Consider the following 19,487-nt stretch of genomic DNA (forward strand, 5'->3'; position numbering starts at 1 on the left):
CAGGCTGTTTTACAAAATGATGTACGGTACAATACATCAGAAAAGAAGCATCATGTATTTTTCTTTGCTGTTTTATGGATTTCATTGTTAAGGAACATCTTTTTTCAGGTAGCTCGGTCACAAATAGATATGCTTGGGTGCAGTAAATACCAGGACTTTCCCAAAGTGTGGTAAAATTAACCCTCCTGTCCCTGAAGGCCCGCTGCCTCCACTGGGATGGAGAAATTAATTTGCTGTCAGATGTTACTTATTTTGAAACAACTGAGATACATTAATATCCAGCCTGGTCTGTTAGTTCTGTGCATGGGAAGTGGACACAAAAGGAGAATAAATTAGAAATGCCAGGATGAGAGAATTTCTAGTTCTAGGGGAAAATGTGTAAAATTAAATACTTTGGTTAGTCACAGTTTGGTTTACATTGCTTTTTGTCCTAAATAATAAAGAATTTAGGTTGCATACTTTTGACAGCGAAGAGGGAAAGAAGACACTTAAATACAAAATTCAATATAAAAATATAAATTGCATGATAATTAATATACAAATATATAATCTAGTATGTTTGAAACATTTAAACATATGAGATTGCATATAATGTTTGGACTAATTTTGCTGTCTTGGTTAACACTGCAGGAGATTATTTGCTTGACTTGATACATATGCAGTCATATCTGATAAGGATTTTCCTGATTTATTACTTTTATTTAGACCTATAAGACCCACTTGTATGAATATGAGGTCACATTCTTATAGACTTGAATTTCAGTTATTTTTTCAATAATTTTCTCTAAGTTTAGCTTTAATGTTTTTGAAATAGGCAACAGAAAATGCTTCAGAATAATTGTAGAAGATGATGCCTTATACTTAATAATGCAAAATGTAATTACAAGAGGGTATCTTTGGCATGGGTATCTTCATTGATGTTTCCTTTGTGGATTTTGAGAGATTGCATTTAAGTGCATTCATGGGTTTTGAGAGATGGCATTTTCTGCTATCTCACATGAAAGAAGTAGATAAGAAATGGAATTAAATGAACTCTAGACAGAAAATGGTAATTTAATAAAATAGGGAGACTGTTTTCCAAACACATAACTAAATGCTCCTGAATTATTTTATGTAATGGTAATATCTGGTTTGTTTCAGGTTTTGTTTATAGCTTAAAGCTTTGGCCTATTCTTATTTGTAAATGTTAGGACTCTGGGGCAATAATGATTACTGTCATAAGAGGAACTCATTTTGTGGTCAGGGACAACTAATGAACACACTTGAACAGATCAAGTGCTGAGTGAGTTGGTTTCAGAAAGGACTTTTACAGGTTCTCTCTGCTCAGTAAATCTTTGCTAAGTTACTTGTTCTCTGACTTCTAAATGCAGATGATTAATTTACTTATTCATACAAAATTAAGCTCTCATAATTGAACTTAATTTATGTATGCTAGGAACACATTTGTGTAGATTTAATGTATGATTTGATTTTACTTACTTTATTTATATTACATTGATTTATAATTAGTAGTTAACTCTTTATATAAAAAGTTGTTGTTTTTTTTTTTTATTATTTTTTTATTTGCAGAGGTCTTTTTATTTCTATCCATGACCGGGGTCACATTGCTACAATGCTTAAATCCTGGCCAGAAAGTGTCATCAAGGTAAGTACAGTTTTAGTTGCATAACAAAGCTGATGCTGTTTTGTACCCAAGATTAATTAGTTAAGATATTTTTTATAAGTTTAGATTTTGGTGATTTCTTAATTCATTTTTTCAGCAGAAAGAATGCTGTTACAGCCAAAGATTGAGGCATTTAAACACTTGGTTTTTTAACTATAGATGTCCTTTACTGATTAATTGGTCAATTACATTGAATATGATGTAAAAAAAAAAAAAAACGGAATGCTTTTTCTGCATTTCAGGAAATCAAAGAATGGGTGAGGTAGGAAGGCACTCATCTAGGCCATCCTCATGCTCAAATGAGGTCAGCCAGGACAGGTTACTCAGTTACTATGTCCAGCCTCTGAGTTTTGAGTATCACATGATCTCTTGGCAACCCCATTCTAGAGTTTGAGTTAATAGTTCTCCACTTACAGTGCTTCATGATCTCTCTTAAAAAAAAAATCTTACATTTCCAACTAAAATGACTTGCTACTGAGTATGACAAGAAAACTATTGTGTTGTCAGCTGTTTGCCATACTGAGCACTTCTTTATTATGAAAAGTCTTTCTTATTAGCATAGACACTTTTTGGGGTTTACTAAGTTACTATATTTCTGTCAATGAGAGCACATGCTTCCTCATATATATAAGTATGATAGAGGGTGTTATTTACTCAAGAGAGGAAGACATACATCTTTGAAGGTTAGAATCAGGTGGTTGTAGACAGCCCTGAGAAAGGCCAGTAGGAGTGACTGGCTCTAGTTCTGCTGAAAACAGACATGACAAAACCCAGGAGTTATGGTTCTTTTTTTGTGGATAACTTCCTTTCTCTTCCTATTCTGTTTTCATACTGTTGACAGAAAAATGTGAGAGGGAAAAATGCCAGTTCTGTTGTAATGTAATACTAAATACCTCTCTTGTGTATTCTTAAAAGTTTTACATGAAAGTCCCATTTACAGTGAAGCAAAGGTCTAAAATAGTGTAACAAAACCACAGTAAAATATAATAAAATAATTTTTCTGCTTTTGTTGTACTATTGATTTGTTTGCACCTACTACAGTTTATACATGTAAAATAAAAAATGATGGTAAGAAAATAATGGAATACTTGGTACATACAAGCAAGGGAGTGATTTTTACAATGCCTTAATTTCTTCCTCCAGGCTATTGTGGTGACTGATGGTGAACGTATTCTTGGGCTTGGAGACCTTGGCTGTTATGGAATGGGCATTCCTGTTGGTAAACTGGCACTTTATACAGCATGTGGTGGAGTAAAACCTCATGAGTGTCTACCAGTGATGTTGGATGTGGGAACAGATAATGAGGTAAATCCTTTTCTGCAGTGTAGTGAGGGGTTTTTGTTACAATATCAGCTTTGATTCTATGCAAACTAAAAGGTTGTAAGGAAAATGTCTTATCCTAATATACAGTGTGGATATACTCATCCTAATGTGCAGTGCAGAATGTTTTGTAAGGTTTAAGTAATTATGGTCACTGTTGCCTCTAAAAATGTGCTGCATACACTGTACATGTTAAAATGTGGTACAGGAAATTTGGTCTCAAGAAGAGGAGGATGATAGAGTTAAAAATATAATTTGAAGCAGCGTTCTTTCTCCACTTCTGTCACAGAATTTTTCTACAGTGATTTCCGATGTGAATTTTGAATTCAGATTCAGAATAATTATGCCCCTCTTTTTGGTGAATTGCTTGAGGCTGTAGTCTGATGTGTGCTGGCAAGGTGTGTTTATATAATTCAGTTATATGTTCCCTTTAGTTATAAAAAGCACTGTAAATTTTCTAGAAGTGAGGCTCTAGTGCTTCAAGTAGGTGGACCTCCTTAACTTGGCTTCCCTTTTGTGTGAAATTCTGAGATTTAAACTTGTTGAAAATTGGCTCTCTTCTTTCCAGTACTCTTGGGATTACTGGTTAATTACTTGGCCTTGATCTTCACTTTTTTTTTTTTTTTTTTTTTTTTTTTTTCCGAAAGAATGAAAGAACATTTAAATACTTGAAGGCTTTGGATGATGTTAAATTAAAAATAAAATCACCTGCAATGTATTTGCACTTTTGTAGAAGTAGAGAGGTTGTATTATGAATGATACAAGTGTTAAACTTTATGCATGATAAATGGATTAGAGATTTATGTGCATTGTAGCTAAACAAAGCATTCCTGGACTAGTAAATTTAGCTGGAGCTCCTGGATTGTTGGGTTGGGTGTGTTCATCTTCAGCTTTATACACACACCCTCACCCCTGTCCCAGTGGGGTCATTTAGGCAATGGCTGATGAAAGCATTACTGAACAAGAAATGCCTACTCCCCTCTGGCTCTGTCCCATCAGAGCCCCCTTCTAAAAGCAAACAGGCTTTCTTGTGAGATGTATCTGAACACTGTAGGAAGTAGCCACATCAATTAGCATATAAGTCTCATTATCTATAAAACATTTTTATTCTTGGTTTGAACAGTTATTTTGGTTTTGAGCAGTTGTGACAGTTTTGTAATCTATTAATGAATGTTTCTAAGCAGTTAATTGCATCAGCTACTTCTGATACTTCATTAGGCTTTTCGTTTTGCTTTTATGCTTCTGTTTCATTCTAATTTTAATTTTTTGTAGTATATTATTTGCTTGAAAGATATCAAACACCTATATATACACACAGCATCAGCAAAACAGGCTTATCCATGGTAGCAGCTCAACTTCTATATCACTGTTCTTGTGATTAAGCATTGAGTTCAATGTCTATGAAGGAGTAGCCAACAAAGTATTACAATGTGCATAAAATTTGTGTGACCTGAAGTTTGTTGATGCTCTGAAATACCTTCTGATCAGGAGGATGCCTTTTGTTTTTTGTTTATTTTTTTTTTTTTTTTCACTTTGGGATATGACTTCTTATTAGGCTTCTTATTAGGAGGGAATGTGACCTCTGCATTCAGCTCTTGGGGTGTGAACAGGTGTGACTTTGTTGCTGTACCCCTTAACTGATTACATGACATGGGCCTGATGATAGTATTCATTAATGGAAGCTTGGATACAGTTCTCAGGCTTCTTTAGTCAAAGTCAGGGATCCTGGGGCACCATCTCTCTTAGTTTCTTCCTTCAACACTCTTCTTCTCACCCAGTGGCACATCTCTGCTCCCTCCTTAACACTTACGTTCATGTAACCAATTGATGAGTCACTATAGAGAACTGAAATGTCTAAAAAGCATCCACATTTTGCTGGCTAAGCTGATTATATTAGGCCAAGCTAGCATGGAATTGTATTGAAATTCCTTATCTTTAAAACTAAACCTCTTGAAAAAATAAGTGTATTTTTAGGCTGTATTTTCTTAGTCTAGTCAGGATTTTCCATAGTAAGACACAATAGAAATCACTCTGACAACTTGTGCGTATATAAATAATAATTATGCTGAACGTGTTTTTTTAAATGTGCAGATGTTTTCCATTTAGATTAGTTCCTTCTCCCATTCTGTGGGGGCCTCCCTGCTTCAAAGGAAGTTTTAAAAATGTACTTTTGGCAACTATAATGTGGAGGTGAACAACCTGCAAATTCTCCAGAAAGATTAATTCTACTCAAAAGCATATTGCAAAAAACACCAAGCTCTCATCCTATATTGTTTTGTTGTGTACGGAACTCAAACCACTAACTTTGAGGAGCAACTTATTCCATTTGAGATGGTTTTTAAAGTCCTTGTTACTGTTAGTTTTAGCAGAGGTATTTTTAGCTGGGATATTTATTTGTTACTCATAAAATCTAGGAGAGAAGAGAGAAGCAAGCAGAGCATTTTTACACAATTGCCTAGATAATAAGCAAGAGAAATGAAAACTGCTTATTTATGTTTAAAAACTTGACCTAGTAGAAAGTCCCGTGTGACCAAGCCAGTAAATGGTTCGATGTAGTCAGTGTAGGACTGAGTGTCCAAAAGAAACGGTGTTGACTGCTGCCAAAAATAACAGGCCTGTTTTGTAAGGTATTGACAGGGCAAGTAATTACTGAGGAAAATTATTATTCACAGCATTTAAAATATTATTTGGAGTACTGCTAGAATTTCACTAAATGTTATGCCTTACCAGTAGTCGTGTATATTTTAGATGTGAGGATGAGGTGGGATTTCAATACAATGAAGACATACTTAGGCATTAGTCTGAGTGCTGATATGAAAGTGTTGTTGGAAGTCCTGAGGTGGTATGATCTCTGGATCCTGAATATTCATCTAAATTTGCAGAGTTATATGTTAAATCGACTTGCAATGTTTAAAGAAATAAACTATAGAAGAAAAATGAATAATTGTCAAGATACACACAGCTGGAATGTAGTGGAGATCTAGCTGAAACACATATTCAGCATGGGATGGTTTAAGAATGATGGAAACAATCAAGCTGGATCAAAGGGAAGCATTTAAACATCAAAATTAGAGTGATGATTGTTTTCTGCTTAAAAGATGTGAATAAACTCTCATGAAATAAACAATGTTGAGACAAGCCTTGTTGGTTTGTCAGTCTGTCAAAATCAGTCTGGCTTACAGGGATGTGAAAACTGACAGTTTAATAAAACCAACAAACAGCAAAGCCTAGTAATAGAAACCAAGGTCAAAAACTATCTTTATAGGCAGTAATAAAAGGAAAAGACACTAAAGAAAAGTAACTTCATTCTTACTATTCATAATTATTTTCATTAAGTTTTCTGTTTTTCCTGATGCTTTTCCTTTATGATGGTACCTAAGGAAGTATTGGATTGTCCCTATTGGCAAGAAGTCCTATTTCCCATTTTATTAACAGCAAATGAATATGCTGAAAAAGCTTTAAAAGTTTATCAAGATCCTTAAATCAGAATATCCAAATAATGCTCTGTCAGTTATTAAAAAAAAAAAAAAGTGCTTAAAGCTTTCTCTGTACCATGCTGAGCTGGGTGTGGAGGAAGTACTAGTTTTTTCTTGGGTGTATCTGGGATGAATTGAAAAAACTCAGGAAGATTGGATTAAAGGTAGGGCTCTTATTGAAAATGCAATGATCCTGGTCCAATGAGAGTTTACAGAATTTTGGTTGACTTATTTTTTTATCTTTGAAAGACATTTGAATTTTTACTGTTTCTTTTAAGAAACAAAACTAATGAAAAGCAAAGCAGGCCTCCTGTGTTCATGAAGAAAATGCAATTTAAAATACGTTTTTCTGTGAGGAATAATAAAATACTTGTGGGTTTAAGGTATCTGAGGGGATTTTTTTCAGCTCTGCACTGTTTAATATCTTTATCAGTGACTTGGAGGCAATATTTTATTGTTCAAGGGTCACAAAAGAGACGTGGTCTAGTTAAAGTACTGTTATTCAGACAGAAGAGTAATGCAAGATGATGTCTTGTGTTATATAGAAGTCAAACCAATGGTGAAAGGGTTTATTTTGACCATAAAGATTTTAATCTAATACTGGATGCTTAGCAGAGAAATGAGACCTGTGTTTATTTGATACCTTTGAAAAGAAGTTTTGACAAGTTCATGGCTGCCAGACCAATTCTAAACTAATCACATGTGTAAATTCAATACTGGCAATAGCCTGTTGTGGGAGATTTGGAAAGACTGTGTGTTAGCTTTAAATTTAAACTATTTACCATAAATTTCAGTTTAGGTAGAAAGCATTCAGCTCTTTCAAACAGTACCTTTACACAATGTGGAAGAGCCAGGACAGTTCATATTGAAAGGACTTTTTACACAGGCAGTTTCTAGCAGAAGACATTGTGGTGCTCTGAGTGCAGTGCCATGTGGATTGCCCAGGGATCAGAGGTCATTCCAGCTGCAGCTGCAATGGCTGCAAGGAAGCTGGGCACACATTCTCTTGCCCTGTGTAGACATAGCTAAAAAAGCTGATTGTCCCATATATATGCCCTTAATGTGCAGATGAATCATGATGGCCACTTTGCTTTTAAAAATGTGTATCTGAACTGTTGGTCTCTTCTCCAAAGTAATAAGGGATAGGATGAGAGAAAATGGCCTCAAGCTCCAACAGGTGGGTTTTACATGGGATATTAGGAAGAATTTCTTCACAGAAGGGGTTGTTAAACATTGGAACAGACTGCCCAGGGAAGTGGTAGAGTCCCCATTGCTGGAGGTATTTAAAAGCTATGTAGCTGTGGTGCTTAGAGACATAGTTTAGTGCTGGACTTTGCAATACTGGATCAACAGTTGGACTTAATGATCTTAAAGGTATTTTCCAACCTAAGTAATTCTATGATTTAAGCACTGAAAAGTGCACAACAGGGAGAAATATGCAGGGCAGCTGCTAGGGCAGCTACTCTTTCCTGTGTGGTGGTTCAGGGACTTGTGGGTTGCTATTTCAAGCTGTTTCCTGCATGCTTGCTTTGGAATATTTTTTTCTCTTAACTTACTAAAATACTGAAGTACAGGAATGTGATGGTTCTCACAGTTGCCCTGAATTGGTCAATGAGTATGCCTGGGCTAGTAGTTCCAACTCCTCTGGAGGAATGACAGACATCTGTGCTGGAATATGCAGTCCAGGAAAGCTGAGGTGCAAATTCAAGCTCAGCTTTTCAGCTTATCCTAGTTAGCTTTCTGTATTTCCCCATATTATTTCCAATTGTTGTAAGAATTAGTAATAACCTTCCAAGATTCATATGCTTGAGGAGTACCTACACATAAATGTGCAAATGAAAGCTGATGAGAAAACAGAAACAAACTTGCTTTTCTTATTCATATTTCAACAAAATAGAAACCTGGGCATTAGAAAACTGATTATAGAGCAAACCGTCAATTTCATACCTTATCGATCTAAAGATATAAATGTGTCAAGTAAATAATTGTGCAGAGCTGCAGGGATTTCTAAATAAAAGACAATCACAATTTGCGTTCATATGTAGAGGAGTGGCACTTTTTACACATTTTTTTTAATTTAGCAAATACATAATGGGAATGATTATGCTCTCTGATTTTAAAACGTTCCTGTGAACTTCCCCTTGAATGATGATTGTTAGAACTGGAGACATTTCAGTGACAGTCTTACTGTAACATAGCAGTAACCTTTCCTGAATTATATGAATAGAGGTTGGTCCCATATATATACCGAGTCTATTTTTGTATCTGGTACATATATGAGAATCTCATTTCTAGGTTATATTCTTCAGTGTGTTCCCTAGTAGTTTTGCATATTTCTGCAATACAAATGACACTGTGTGTGATCAAAACAGGTTTCCAGATGTGCAGCTTTTCATTTAGGTATGTTGAAATGTTACTGACCAAATTAACTGGAGTGATGGAAAGAGGCCTTTTTTATATGCTCCACAAAATAGTCAGGCTCAGAGTAAAGTGCTCAGAGAAAGTACATACTCAGTACATACTCAGAGAAAGTGCTCAGAGGTAATGCTGTGGCACAGTGGTGCTGAGTTCCAAGCATTAACTAACATTTATAAAACTATTGATGAAGTAAATATTATGTGTATTTTTATCTTTTGGTTGCTGCCTGTCTGTGCCTGTCTGGTAGGAGATAATTGCACTTTCCTTTACCAGTTAAGTTTTATCTTACAAGTGGATTTTTTGCCCTTAAATCTTGTTGCTGTACTGCCTTCCCTGGCAGTATACAGTCAGCACTTGAGGAAGGGAGAAAATAGATGACCATGGCTTTGTCTTCCCTGCTCTGAACTTCAAGTTGGCAAGAAAATAATGTGATTGGATACTAGTTTCTCTGGAGTCAGTGTCATGAGTAAATTTTTCCATTCTCTCTTCAGTGTTAAGAAGTATTGAAAAGTAAAGTGATATCTGAACTTAAAGTCCTGCCTAGCCCATTGTGAAGGAAAAAATACCCCACACTGTTATTTTGTCAGCATCAGTAGTCTTCTTTTAAATCTATTTGGTTATTTGAAGTGGCCTGAGTTTGTATTAGAAGAGGGAATGGGAATGTATTAGGGAGGGAATGTATTAGAAGAGGGAATATGCATTTTATAGATGCATATTCTAAAATTGAGGGGTTTAATCTTATCTTTCCAGTGTGTTTTAAAAGATCCACATCTAAAATAAATACAGCATCATCAATCTCTCCTAAACATGCTTTATTTAAGTAACGTGAACACCTGGAACTGTGCCAGCATCCACATTACACTTACAGACTTAAAAAATGCTCTGGAGAAGGGATGGCACTAACAAGACCCACCATTTTCCCTCAGTGCAGGGACTGGTGGGTGGCATGTTTGACTGGATCATGAGTATCTGACAGTGGATGTTCTTCAGTAATTTTGGAGAGTTTTCATTTTATTGCTCTTTAATGCTCTTATTGAATAGCTACAATATGTCTGTAATACATTCACAACTTGAAAATTTTTCTAAGTTATTTTTACTCAGTGTTTTAACTCAGATGGGTTGAGAATTTGTAAATTTAGTAATAAATCTAGATTTGCCCAAAATACTGAGATTTCCAGTGTGTTTTAGTCTTCTAAAGACAACCTCTTTGAGTTGTCTGTTTTGTCCCTAGCCTTCTGCAATTTTTAAATTATTTTTTCTTCTGTATCTTCTGTCTTACTGTGTATTTCCGTGGCTTTTTATATTGAACCTTCAAGAAGACTGTGTACAAATGTCTTCAGTTTCCTCGGGGATGCATTCTACTAATGATATAGTAAGAGAGCTGAAACACAAAACATTGCCTACCCCTTTTATGAAGTAATTGTGCCCAGAGAGGAACAGCATTTCCCACAGTATTTAGAGCTGTTAAAAGTTTTGACTTATTTTCAAATGTAGAAGATAATTTGCTATTCTTTACCATGGTGTTCCCAGGGGAACATACTGCATCTCTTATTTTTGTTTAGCTGCTTTTTTCATATTTTGTTAGGCATACATCAACAGCTGTGAGAACCAGAGCTTTTACCAATAAAACTCAAATATAAATGGGCCTGGATTTCAAACATTTATTATCTTTAAATATTTTTATTCATTTCAGAATATGTACTATCAGCATTTTCTTTAATGTTGCCGTCATGTGTAATGGCCTTTGTTCTTTACTATTGTAGGAGAAAGGAATTATGTGTTTACATTGCTACTGTTATAGTACTCATCTTCTTTTACCCTAATAGAGGGTGAAAAATACCTTGATTCTCATTTCCTGCCAGTAGCAAAAGTACTTACAGTCTTTTCTAAATACATAAAAAACAATGGGGAAAGATTTTTTTTCACCAGGGACTTACTGTAGTTATTGTACAACAAAATGCTATTGCATTTTTAAAAATTCATTCAGTTGTTCCAGTATAATTAAATGAAAGGATATTTTCAAGTATGTACTATATTTTTAAGATGCATGTTGTATAAAATAATACATTGTTGTGTATTTCAGTGCCAGACTTACATCTGCCATAATTCTAACTTGCCTTTCCTAAAGTTCTCTTATGCATTCATAAAATACTAAACGTGTGTTTGCAGTCTTCTTGTAACCACCCAACCTTTCAATGTTGCCTGTGTACTAAACCCAAATCTAGACTTTTCTGGTATACCCACTTAGGCAGCAATGTTTCTGCCTCTTTCTTTCCCATACTTAAGGTTCATTGGAATGGACAGTTCTAATCTTGTGTTTAAATTATTAGTCTTGAGAGTCTAGAGCCAAACCAGATAAGCTCAGAAAGACTTAAAAAGAGATGTGGAGCTTGTCATCTTAACCTAAGCTAGTCCTCCTCAGCTAATTTTGTAAGGGGAACAAGTGCTGCTTCTTGTAAAGGAACGGTCTCAAACCAGTCTGATAATTTGTTTTTTAAAATGATCTTTAATATATTTTTTTACTTGTTGACCATAAAAAGAACCTAGACTAGTTTAGTTGTAGAAGTATCCAGTATAGGTTCTTAAGTTAGCTAACATGAATTCATACTCAGTTTACACTTCACTTGCCACTCTCTGCATCTGATATGTGGTTACTGTATGATTCAGGGGACTTTTACAGAGACTGAAACTTGGTTTTGAACTTATGTCAACCTCTTATTAAACAAACTCTTGTTATCTTTGAGAAGTGTCATTCCACTCCTTTTTGAGAAATGCCATTCCACTGCTTAGTGCATGAGAAGACCTCAGCAATTGTCTGCTACTTTTGATCTATTTTCATCCTTTAAATATTGTCATTTTGGTTATGAATATATGGTATTCTTTTTCTGAGACTATTAATTTATTATTGTGAAATTTGCTATTTATTATTATTTCTTTTGTGAAATGCTCTATTTCTTTAGACCACAGAAAATGTGACAAAACTAGGTGGTGCCTCAGATTTTCACATTTACTAAAGAGTGTGTTGGCAATGATTTTTAAGACCTGAGAAGTTGAAGAGGGAAGAGTTTTAGAGGAAAGAATATAGGTGGTGACACAGGATTTAAGTCTCAGTTTCAGCTGACACTAGAGAGAATGAGCTCTGTACTGATGTTACAGACAGTTCTGTCAGTCCATTTAATTTCTTCTTACTTCACTTTCCAGAGCAAGGGGATCTATGAAAGAGGGCAGAAATTCATATCTGGAAATGCTTATTTTGGATAGCATGCATGAATATCCATAGACTAAATTGATGGCAGACTTTGTTTGAAGATACATTGGACATTTCCAATTCTTTATGCTCAGAAGACAGCAACAGATAGAGTTTGTTTTCATTGGCTTTCACAGTAACTGCTGTCAACCTTGTCAGCAATTTCACAGGAAGCGAGGAAGACAAGAGAAGGAATGGGCATAAATATTGCTATTATCACAAAAGGTGGGAAAATATATGTTATTCATGGCTCCACATAAGACAGCCTAGCATCTGGGACAAAGCTTATCACACTTGAATTGTAAAGGTGCTCTTACAAATGTCAGCCTTGCACCACCATATTCTACTTTGTGCACAGAATGACTTTTTCTTTTTCTTTACTATTGATATGACAGATATATAGTTGAGATGCCAGCACCAAAATAATATCAACATACTTTTTTCAGTCCGAGGGACACTGTTGATGTGACTTATTGGTGTAGGAAGAGGTCCAAGCCATTTGGCTCTAAGAAAGAAAATGTCTGAATGTCAGCACAGGAGACAGGGATGTCAGGGTCAAAGGAAAGACCATGTGGAAATAGCTTATGGAAATAAATGAAATAAATAGATATAAGTTTAATAAAACTGAGGAGAGGTCACAACAAGTGGTGGAGATTTATAGTTATATGTTAATGGAAAAAAAATAAAACCAAAATATCAGAACTTTTGGGGTAGAAATGAGATACACTGGTAACCTAGAACAAGATTTTCAGTTCTGTAAATGGTATGTGTTGATCTGTTAAAATTGTGTTGAGTCTGATGTACTTGAGACACTGCTGTGATAACGTGTGAGCTGATACAATATTAGCAAAATCCTCTTTATAAGTATAATATTAAATATGAGAGAAAAAGGTCTTTGAAGGTTTTTAAAGGCTTATGTTATCTTTGTAATCTTTCAGATGAAGGAAAATTATTAAGATGACATTTTTCTGAATACTGCTAATTAATAACAAGCCTGTCATCTTCAAAACAATAAATCTTTACTCTTTGTGTAAATATTCACTGTTGAATTTTTGTTTCACTTTGTTGGTGATTTGCTTTTTGATTTTATGTTTGTTTGGGGTTTTTTTCAGTATTTTTGTCTGGTTTTGAAAGCTGGATGAATCCTTATAATTAGACGTTCCAGCTACCTATCCTAAACAAAATTTGTAAATTGTTAGTGCATGTAAATGCATGAACATAAAGGAAATGATATGTGTTTCTTGGTTTGCAAAAATAGCATAGAAAAATTAGATGTATTAGAAGTGTTTAAAGCACCCCAAGCAGCTGTATCTTAAATCTCTTGATTAAGCTAAAAAATGTAATATATTGAGATAGCTACACTCCTGCTAACTACAGGAAAAAAGAAAGATAAATATCTCCAACTTCTCAAAAGCATTTAATTGAAGTTAGACTTGTTTTTTAGGGTACTATATAGGCTGCCATGAGTACTGTATGGGCTCTTCTTAAAGATGATTGTTTGGCCACCTTCTGTGATTTATTATAAGCACTTATGGCTGGACCTTCAAGTAGGTTTTAGCACGTCATCCCTCATGTTTTTTGAGAGCAAGAAACTTCTAAAGGTTTGGTTGCAGTAATAATCTATTTCTATAGCTTCCAGTTCCCATTATCCATCAGCTATATTTCAAAGTGTAGGGTTTTGTAACATGTTTCTTGATGTGTGACAGGACATGTAGCTGAGATTTTAGCCATGTAGCAGCTGGATTTCATGAAGAAGGAACTGTAGTCTTTAACTCTGTGATGCCTGTGGGGGGTCAGTTGTGTAGGGAGCTTAATAGTCCATCTGAGGCTTTTCTGTGATTCAGTAAAAGCTTTTATAGAAAGTAGATATCAGGAATTTTAGGATATTTCTTGTGAGATTTCTTCTGAAAATTCTTTAATAAAATACATGAGAATTCTCAGATTTCTTTCTGACTATTGTTTGTATGTTAAAATATTGGTGATTACATGCAGCACAGTGTGCTGAAGTCCTAAATGATGTTGGATTATTCAAGACTATTGTTTTCTTAATAGGCAAATGATTAAGTTTTTCAAGAAATGCCACTGGCATGCAGACAACCATTTGTTTTCAGTTTTACTGTGTAAAAGAGTTATGAATGCTAAAATTGTGTCTGATGAAATGTTCCTCCAAAACCATGGTTCTGTGTGTCTTCCAAGTTCCAACTCAAATTACAGGCATTTGTGGAATTGGCATTGTCCCTATCCCTGCAGACAGATGTTAGCATCAGGAGAGATCTCTCAGACTATTAAATGTAATACAGAGTATTAATTTTGCTGTTTTACTTTGTTTTGTTTCCTTAAAATGCGTGATTAATTACCCTCCCCGTTTTCTTTACCAACTCTGCTAGATATGGTTCTGGTAGCAGGTTGAATCATAGAATAATTTAGGTTTGAAAAGACCTAAGATCACTGGATCCCACTGTTAACCCAGCACTGCCAAGTCCACCACTAAACCATGTCTTGAAAGTGCCACATGTACTTTTAAATACCTCCAGGGATGGGAACTCAACCACTTCCCTGGGAAGCTTGTTCTAAAGCTTGAGAACCTGTTCTGTAATGAACATGTACTTCATCCATGGTGACAGTGCCCTGTTCATAGAAAACATTCCATGATTTTCAGATTGGCATAATTAACACAGGAAATAGATATTTCTGTACTTTTCCTCAGTATTTTCCAGTGTTAGAGATTATTTCCCCTTTGTCCTAGTAATCATGTGCCTTAGTTATGAGCTGCTTGTGACAGCTGCCACTTGGTGCATAAGTAAATCTAGATTTAAAAGAAGGGCATGATGGATCTCTATGGTGGTGATACACAAGCATGGTACTAGGAGAGCTGTGGTGCTTTAATTAGTTTAACAAGGAATTTATTATGTTAGTTTTGAAGCTAACTTTCTGTAGTGGAAGATGTTGGCACAATTTTATGTTTAGAATTGAAAAACTTTTTAGTTTTTAATTTCTTAGTATGAAAACCTGTCAAGCTAACTTGCTAGCTTTGAAGGCAGGTTTTCTTTTTTCAGTTACTGTACTTTGATATACAAAATGTAATCCAATCCTCAGGAAAATGCCTTTTTTTTTTTCCTTAAGAACAGGCCATGACTCATTATGGCAATTCTCTGAAACATACTTCTAATAACTTTTAGAAGTTAAACTGGTTGAAAATCATCAATGTAAGCTGTTTGACCTGAAAAAAGGTTCCAATGGCATTTAAATTTCATTGAAATACCATTCTTTTTTTTTGCTTTATCTGTTGGCTAGCAAAGTTGTACTTGAGGTATGTTTCACTACTCAGTTCTTCCCAGGTCTTTCCTGTTTGGAAACTGCCTTAAAGATCAAAGTGCACAGAGTAATTTTTGCCAGATAGTCCAAGTAAATTTAGTGCAAGAATTTTTTTAATAACAATGGTAACATACTGAAAAAGCTTTGTTATTGTTTTGTGACTCCCTTATACTGGAAAGGTAAGCAGGTGGAACGAAAGCCAAATTGCTCTGAAAAAGATAAAATTTATCTGGTGTAAGATGTATTATTACTTTAAAAATGTTTACATTTTAGTATTCGATATCAAGTATGGCAATATATGGTGTGTATTACTTGTAACTTTCAGAGCCCACCAAGTAGAGAGGTTCAGTTTGAATTCCAATTTGTTTTGAAAGGAACTTCTTGGGCATATGCATCATTAATGGACCACTGGCTGTAACTAGTATTGTGTGTTTCAAGTGCTGATAATTCTTGAATTACACCTAGAAATCATAAGAGAAAATTTCTATAAAAGTATAATTTCTATAAAATATTTTATAATTCCCATTATTTTGGAGTTTAACTATGAGAGTGACTCAGGTGTATCTAGAGACTCACACTAGAAGGCAGCACTGCTCTCTGCCCCTGCACCATCAACAAGCCACGAGCTCTTCATCCATCCCTTGGTTCCACAAACTGACTCGTGGACACAAGTGAGTCGTGCCCCAAATATTCTCTGATTTGGAAAAGACAGCAGTCCCTTGAAAAATCTGAAAAATCAAGTGCATCTTGCCCCTTTGCTGCTGCAACTTCTGTCTTTGGATTTTGCGCTTGGTGCTCCCTTGCTAATGAGGGCTCACATAACCACACATTTGTGTATTACAGGTATATTTGTAAATGTTACCCTCAGGGGGCTGGATGCTCTTTAGCTTTGCTACCTTCTGGTAGCCATGGCATGCCATGGATGGAGGGATGCAGGCAGAAGGTGCCATGTGAGGGGGCTGGGGGTTTGTGCCCCTGGGCACAGAGCCACAGTCTGCCCGCAGCACTTGCACACTGGGGCCTTTATTCAGTGCCACATACATGCGCCGGAAACATCCCACAGAATGTCCTTGGCACAGCCTGGCTTTGTGCAGTCTTGCCTGGGGATGGGCTGTGGTAATTTCATAGCGTGTTACAAGATTACTTCATGAAGCATTCTTTCCAGCCATTAGAGAGACTTCTATTTTGTGTTGTTAAAGTTCGCTGGAGCTGACAGTTTTTCAGCTGGGCAAGGCTGTATGTGTGGGAAATCACTGGAATATAAGCAACGAGGTTCAATGAGCATTTGAAGCTATAACTGGTAATTCTTCAGGTTAGAAATGAGTAAGCTCCCTGAGCAGAAGCAAGCACAGGATGTAAAGGTCACATTGACACTTTAATAACCTCACTAAATTAAAGAACAAGTTGGGCTTAATAAATGAAGCCTGTCTTTAAGGAGAAATAATTTTTAAAGTCTAGTATGGTGTGCAAATCTATAGTATCATTATACATATGTGAAAGATAATATCATTACATATATGAAAGAAAGTATCATTACACATATATGAAAGAGAATATATTCTCTTTATTTTTTTCCACAACCTTAAATACTTTTAAGCAGAATTTTTAAACATTATAAATACTTTTCTATTACATCAGGATATTGCTTCACTAGAGTTTTAATAAATTTTTATATTTTGAACTAAAAAATTCATAATACTCTGCTAATAACTTTATTCCGCAGAAGTAATTCCTTTCAAGCACTACATTCAAGATTGATGATAAAGAAGCACTATGAATGTATTATCTTTTAAACCCTCAACTATTGAAGGTCTAGAATTTTGTCTGAACAGACAAGGGACAATTTTCAGTGATGTTTTTAAGGTTACAAGTGGGAAAATATAGCACAGCCATATCTTTGTCTCTAAAGAACTGACAGCCACTTGGTTTTGACAAGGTGAGCACACTTAAAACAGCTCAACTGTTGAAACTCATGTCCACTGTGTGGGGTTTTTCCTCCTTTTTTATAGCTAGAATGACCCATTGTGATACCCACTTTTGGCTTTCTATTTTGGGATCTTTTGTGACATCCTGTCCTATGGAGGAGCCCACAGGGGAAACTGAGGGACAAAGAGAGTTACTACCCTGTATGCCAATACTTGTTTTGGGGATGTCTAGATAAAGTATTACCTGAGACTTCCAAAGATGAGATCTACTTCTTTTAGGGAGAAACAGAGAGTAAGGCTCTTTTTTTCTTGTGTAAGAGACCCCTTGCTAACATTGGCAAACGTGTTGATAAAGTCTGGTGTTTAGATAGGAGGGGCTGTGATTTCTTAGTGAGTATGTCATATGGCTAGTGTAATTCAAAGAAAACAAAATTTCAGGAAAAATCTTTATTTCTTTGATTATGCAATTTATTTTTTCAAAGTATTCTACACCCTCAAACCCAGTTAGTAGCATTCAACTCATCCAAAATTCACTTAGCATTTGGAAACACAGACTTTGTTACACATTTTAAGGGTATCATCATCCTGTATTTCAGGCTTCAAAACAAGCTTATTTAAAGAAAAGAAAGGCCTTCTAGTCTAGTACAAATTGAAATCTTATACACTCTTTCTAATGCTGTGATAAACACTTTACAGCTGCAAGCAGTTCTTGAAGGACAGAAAATTGTGATTCAGCATGTTTGTGCTTACAAACTGAAAGTTTAAATGAATGCAGATTGATTACTGGGTAATGAGTATTGATGGAAGCTGAGGTTAAGTCCAAAACATTGGCATGTTCCTAACTGGCTAAGTGTTTTTATTGGAAAAAATTTCACTTCAAGTGAAATTTCAATCTTGTGGAACAAAAATAAAAGTTTGGAATATGCAGTTTACCTGGAGAATAGAAACCCTTCTTTGCTCACCAGATCTTCTCCAACCTGTTAAAACTGAGGCAGGAAAGTGACAAAAAAAATTTGGAGTGTATTAATGTAAGAAAATATTAAGAGTTGAAAAAGCAGCGGCCTCCCCCTGCTAACAGGGCACTCAGTTTTTGGTAACTGAGTGCCCTGTTAGATGAATCTGAAATGTGTTTAATTTCTGGGATGTGGAATGACTTTGTCCCAAAGCTTCAGATGTCCCATACAAATACAGTTCTCTTTTAGTTCTGTGTGGCTCTAGTGCAAATCATTTCCCATTGTAGAGCTGCTGGAGGGTTTTGTCATTTTAATGTTGTGGGGTTAGTTGCTACTCTGAAGCATCACCATACACCAAGCACTGTGTAGGTAACACAGATTGGTTCTGAACTATCTCTGCTCCATCTTTTTCAGTGGAAAGGCTTGGGGTCTTGCAGATGTTCCCCTACAACTTTCCATGAAGCTGTTCACTGAAGTATGTATTTTTTCCAAAGAAACATCTCAGTGCCATTTATTGGGAATAAATGACATTTCAGTGTGTTTGTGCTCAGCTGATGAAATATTTAAGTGCAGTTTTCTGTTTCTCACTGGTTTGGCTTTTGTAGCTAAATTAGAGCCAGGTGCACAGCTCAGCCTTGCTTGAACTTTGATGGTTTGCTGATCTCTTTAAATAAGATGGCATAAACTATTTGCCCTTTTCTTAATACCCCCAAAGGTCATTACAGTTTTAATGTGCTCAGGTGGTGCTTCAAAGAACTCATTATTTTGGACAGTTAATTCTAAATAGATCTACATGATATTTCCACTTCCAGAACTTTAAATAAGCACTTTATTCTTAAAAAACACTATTTCTGTTAAAGCTTGAATGTACCCCATTGGTGAACCTAAATGTTTCAGAACTTTTTTTTTAGTCTTAGAGTAAACATGTCTAAAAATAAGCCTGCATCACCTTTTTCAGTATCATGTGATATGCATAACAAACCCACTAACCTAGAAAAAGGAGAGTTATGTTTTGAGGGAGATTAATTTCCAAAAGAACAAAATAAAGTTTAAGCTTTGACAACAAGCTAGATAACAAAAGAAACCCAAGTCATTGAGGAAAAGTACCTAATCATCATGTCAGTTTGACATACTTGATTGTATGATGGAACGTTTTTTTGGTAATCTGTT

At 35.4% G+C, this 19,487-nt stretch overlaps 1 protein-coding gene across 1 annotated transcript in view; it reads left to right on the forward strand.

Moving 5' to 3' along the window:
• ME1 (malic enzyme 1) overlaps window positions 1–19,487 on the forward strand; it is a 153,222-nt gene that overhangs the window by 62,128 nt on the left and 71,607 nt on the right. The window contains exons 4-5 of the mRNA XM_021546100.3: window positions 1,570–1,645; window positions 2,807–2,968. Of these exons, the coding sequence (XP_021401775.2) occupies window positions 1,570–1,645; window positions 2,807–2,968 (238 nt within the window). The remainder of the gene's footprint in view (window positions 1–1,569; window positions 1,646–2,806; window positions 2,969–19,487) is intronic.

Source organism: Lonchura striata, chromosome 3, assembly GCF_046129695.1.
Source record: "Lonchura striata isolate bLonStr1 chromosome 3, bLonStr1.mat, whole genome shotgun sequence".
NCBI classification, from domain to species: Eukaryota; Metazoa; Chordata; class Aves; order Passeriformes; family Estrildidae; genus Lonchura; species Lonchura striata.